The sequence below is a fragment of the Malania oleifera genome, chromosome 5 (assembly GCF_029873635.1).
Source record: "Malania oleifera isolate guangnan ecotype guangnan chromosome 5, ASM2987363v1, whole genome shotgun sequence".
Lineage (NCBI taxonomy): Eukaryota > Viridiplantae > Streptophyta > Magnoliopsida > Santalales > Ximeniaceae > Malania > Malania oleifera.
Genome location: NC_080421.1, coordinates 111,454,670 through 111,458,589, shown reverse-complemented (window position 1 = coordinate 111,458,589; position 3,920 = coordinate 111,454,670). Strand labels below are relative to the sequence as shown.

Sequence of the window (3,920 nt, the reverse complement as noted above, 5' to 3'; positions counted from 1 at the left end):
AAAAAAATGATAAAATAAACAAATAAGACACTTTACTGTTTGAGCCACATTCCAGCCTCTGAACTAGAAAAACCGTCTATAAACGCTTCCACTTTATACATGTAAAACTGGGAAATTAAAAGAGAAATCGCTACACGTGAAATGGCTGCCAACAATGGAGAAGAAACCAAAGGGGGCAACCTTCCGTTTTACAAAATAGTGTATTTAGATTGGTTGAGAAGTGAGCCTCTTTACTCAAAAAAATGTCTCACATTCGACAATTTAGCATTCTTACTTGCTTCTGTATAGATCAGCTTTCATGCCACTTCTTGGAACCATTAACTGGTGATCCTTATTTAAACCAAAGCAGCATAGCTAGTACTCACGTCAGGACTAGCCACTGCAAGTGTAATAGTAACTGGTTGCCATCCTGATGGATGGTAGTGAATCCATTTCTTCACTGCACCCAATATATTCAAGATCTGAAGTACTTCCCCCAAAGCCAGTTCTTCTAAACATGCTTTTCTTAGAATTAAAGCTGCTTCATACCTGCAAAGCCGATGTGTAAGAGCTGCTTTCTGAACTCAAGAAGGGACACTTGGGGTGGGGTAGGGTGGGGTGGGGTGGGGTGGGAGAATAGTAAAGTGAAGAAAAGAAAAGAAAACTTACTTGCTTTCAGAAGCCTTCATTGCCAATTGTCCAGCATCAGATGATAAGAACCTTTCTATCCCGTCCCATTTAGCTTTTGGGTATTGATTAGGGTTACCGGCTATGGGGTTAACACACTTCCATAACCTGTCATTTTTACCAACATAAAATTGCACTGTACCCAAGTTCTGCTTCACTATCATATTTTGCTCAATTGCACTATCCAAGGCCTTCCTTACATCAGTACCTCGGTGTTTTGGGTCTCCGTAACGAATGCAGTCGGCGATGTTTGCTTCAATAGGCATAATCTTTTCCACTTTTAAGGTGTTCAAGGCAAGTAGGACAACTCCTATAAGGCCTTGGACATATTCAGAAGGCAGTGGGCATCCTTGAGTTCCCCATACAACATTAGTGGGAATAGGGTTAGCAGATGAAGAGGATGGAAGCTCGGGACCACCAGTATACCAACCGCTTGAGGTATCAAGCTGAGAAGATTGGCTTGTGGGCAGAGAAAAGGCCCTCTGTGGTATGGTTAAGCTGGATGAGTTTGGGGGCTCCATAGAACTTGGTCTGAACTCCTCTCCAATTTGTAGAGGAAGATTAAGACTTTGAGAGTAGTTGGGGTAATCCGTAATGCTTATTTTACCAATGTCAGGAACATTGGTGTATGGGGCTGAAGAAAATCCAGGACCATCAGCTCGGGAAGGCACAGGGCAAAACCCATGGTTATAAGAACTCGGAGGAAGAAAATTATCTGGGGCAAGAATAGGCTGCATAGGAATACCGTTATGCATGGAAGGATGAGAATATGGATTTTGAGAATTCCCTATTACATCGTGTCCATTGCTCCCCGAAGGATCGCGACCTGGAAAGAAACTAGGAGTGGACCTACTGGCAGAGACTAGAGACTCATTACCACCAAAGAATTCGTGAGGTGCTTTCTTAAACTGTTTTTTTTGGGTATATTCTGGTTGCTGCGTGTAAACATTGTTCCTACTTTCTTGAATCCCAACTGGAACACTTGAAGCTCTTGATATCGCGGGTTGGCTAGGATTTTTCCGAATGGGTTTTCCTTTGAATTTACTATCAGGAACCCTTCCAGGGGGGGAAACCTTTGGATTTCCCGAAGAAAAGCTTTCAAAATTTGAACTTAGTGGTTGGCTGCCTTGAATGGAATCAGAAAGCAGGCTCTTTGACATATCATGGTCGAAAACATTGTGGTCATTAACAAATTGAGATGACTCACGACTATTAAGTGGGGGTCCTCCAGCCAAAAGGCTTGTCCAAAGCCATACACTCTTTGCTGCAGCAACAAGTGGGGCTGAAGCTTTTTGGGGTTGAGCTAAAAGGATATTATACCTCCGCATGCGTAACTGATGGAGTGCGTTAGAGAAATCCCTATCACCAGAAATCAGCAAGTAATTTGCTGGGGCAGGATTATCAACTGCCCAGAACAACATGTCAACCAAAATCTTCTTGTCACTAGCATCCTTCACACCTGTTCATACTCTCAAATGTTAATGAAGATGATTTGGATCCTATGGTATGCTATCTTCAACTTCAGAACATGTATACCAAACAGGAAAATGACCAACAGAACCTGAATGTAAGGGAGATAAACAACTGACAAGAAGAATAGGAACAGATAGGCAGGGAGAAACTGCAAAAGTAATAAAGATTAACATAGAAAAGGCCTAAAAGTGTGCCATTCGAGCTCAAGGTCTCTCTCACATGGATTAAAAGTGTGCAGCCATTGCATGAAATGATAAAATCAAAAAAGCACGAAAGATGAAATGAATGTGTGAAAACAGATCTGCAGCATGTGCATATGACATGTGAAAACTGCATTGCTCTCTCTTCTATACGAACATGAGTTGCAAAGTCATTATCATAAACTCTATTAAAAATGTGGGATTATTGTCAAGGAAAAAGAAATAAGTGGCCCCATCTCTAAAATTTTTAAGGGCAAAAAAATGCACCATTTTCAAACAACATTTGCAAAAAAATTTAGAAAATGATTTGTGAAGAGAATCATACGAAACAAGAGCATTCCAATTTCCAGGGGAGTTCAGTGTCCTCAAACATTTCACAGCACTTCACAATAATAATAACAATAATCAATTCCAATAGAGGCATTCAGCAGCAAGAAAAAGATTGTACAGAATACCAAGGGAGAAATCCATTTCCGTTTTCCCTACAATCTCAGCAATACAAATAGGTAAAAGAGTGAAGAGTGAATACAAAATTAGACAAATAAACATACACAGACAGGAAGAAAAATCCACTAATCAAGATCGCGAGGACATGCAGAGAGAGAACTAATTCACAAACATCATCAACACCGGGAATTAAATAAAGACAAAAATGCGACACTAAAAACATCACGGATCAAATAAATTTTCAAAAAAATAAAAAGGGAAACAAATTTTAGGTTAAATCGTATTATAAGAGGTAGATTTTACCGGCGGGTACGTGATTGAGCGACACGCCGGTGCTGGAGAGCGCGTGCTGCACCGATGCGGGGATGCGATTGGTGTCGCCGTATGCGGAAATGGATACAGTTCCGCAGTAATTCATCTTGACGAGGGCGGAGTTGATGTTCTGGGCGATGGCGTGGGGATCGCAGCCCTTGGGAACGTGGCAGTTCTCGATGTCCCACCACACCGACGTCTTCGCCGTCACGTACTGCGGCTCCGCCGGCGCCGCCCTCGCCCCTCCCCCCGCGGGCAGCGACATCGACGACGATTGCGCGGGCACGGTTCCATCTCCAGCCATGGCCAATCCCTCCGGCGCACGATAGCATATATATAAAAAAAAAGAAATTCGAATTGATTTGGTTTTTGATTTGCGCGGGCGGGCAGTTACGGACTAAGCGTACAACCAACAAAGCGGTAGTTCCCGGTGACGGCACGGTGACGGAGACCGGCGTGAAAGTCACAGAGAGGAATAATATTAATGCATCGAAATTGGAGGAGGAAGAGAAGGAGGAAAAGGGGGAATTAGGTTTTTCTCAGAGATGATTTTTGAGAAGAAAAGAAACAAAGAAAGAAACCCTCCTTCCCTACCTACTGTTTGTTTTTGGGTTTTTATGTTTTTGGGTTTTTATGTTTGTTTAAGGAAAGGGTTTTTTTTTTTTTTTACAAAAAAGTAAAAAGTAAAAAGCAAAGTTGTCAATGAGTAAATTAGTAAATTCATAAATTTATATAACATTTACAAATATTTATTTTTTTCATATTTTCCTCCTATACATACTTTTATTATAAAAAGCATCCCCTCCATCACTAATAGTTACT

The 3,920-nt window shown here is 41.5% G+C and overlaps 1 protein-coding gene across 1 annotated transcript; it reads right to left on the bottom strand.

Annotated features, from left to right (window-relative positions):
- LOC131156344 (uncharacterized) lies at nt 1–3,703 on the bottom strand. The gene is made up of 3 exons (XM_058109953.1): nt 3,090–3,703; nt 649–2,125; nt 1–528 (listed from the first exon to the last, which is right to left on the bottom strand). The coding sequence occupies exons 1-3, from the start codon at nt 3,400–3,402 to the stop codon at nt 336–338; spliced, it is 1,983 nt and encodes a 660-aa protein (XP_057965936.1). The 5' UTR covers nt 3,403–3,703; the 3' UTR covers nt 1–335.
- Nucleotides 3,704–3,920: the final 217 nt, after the last annotated feature.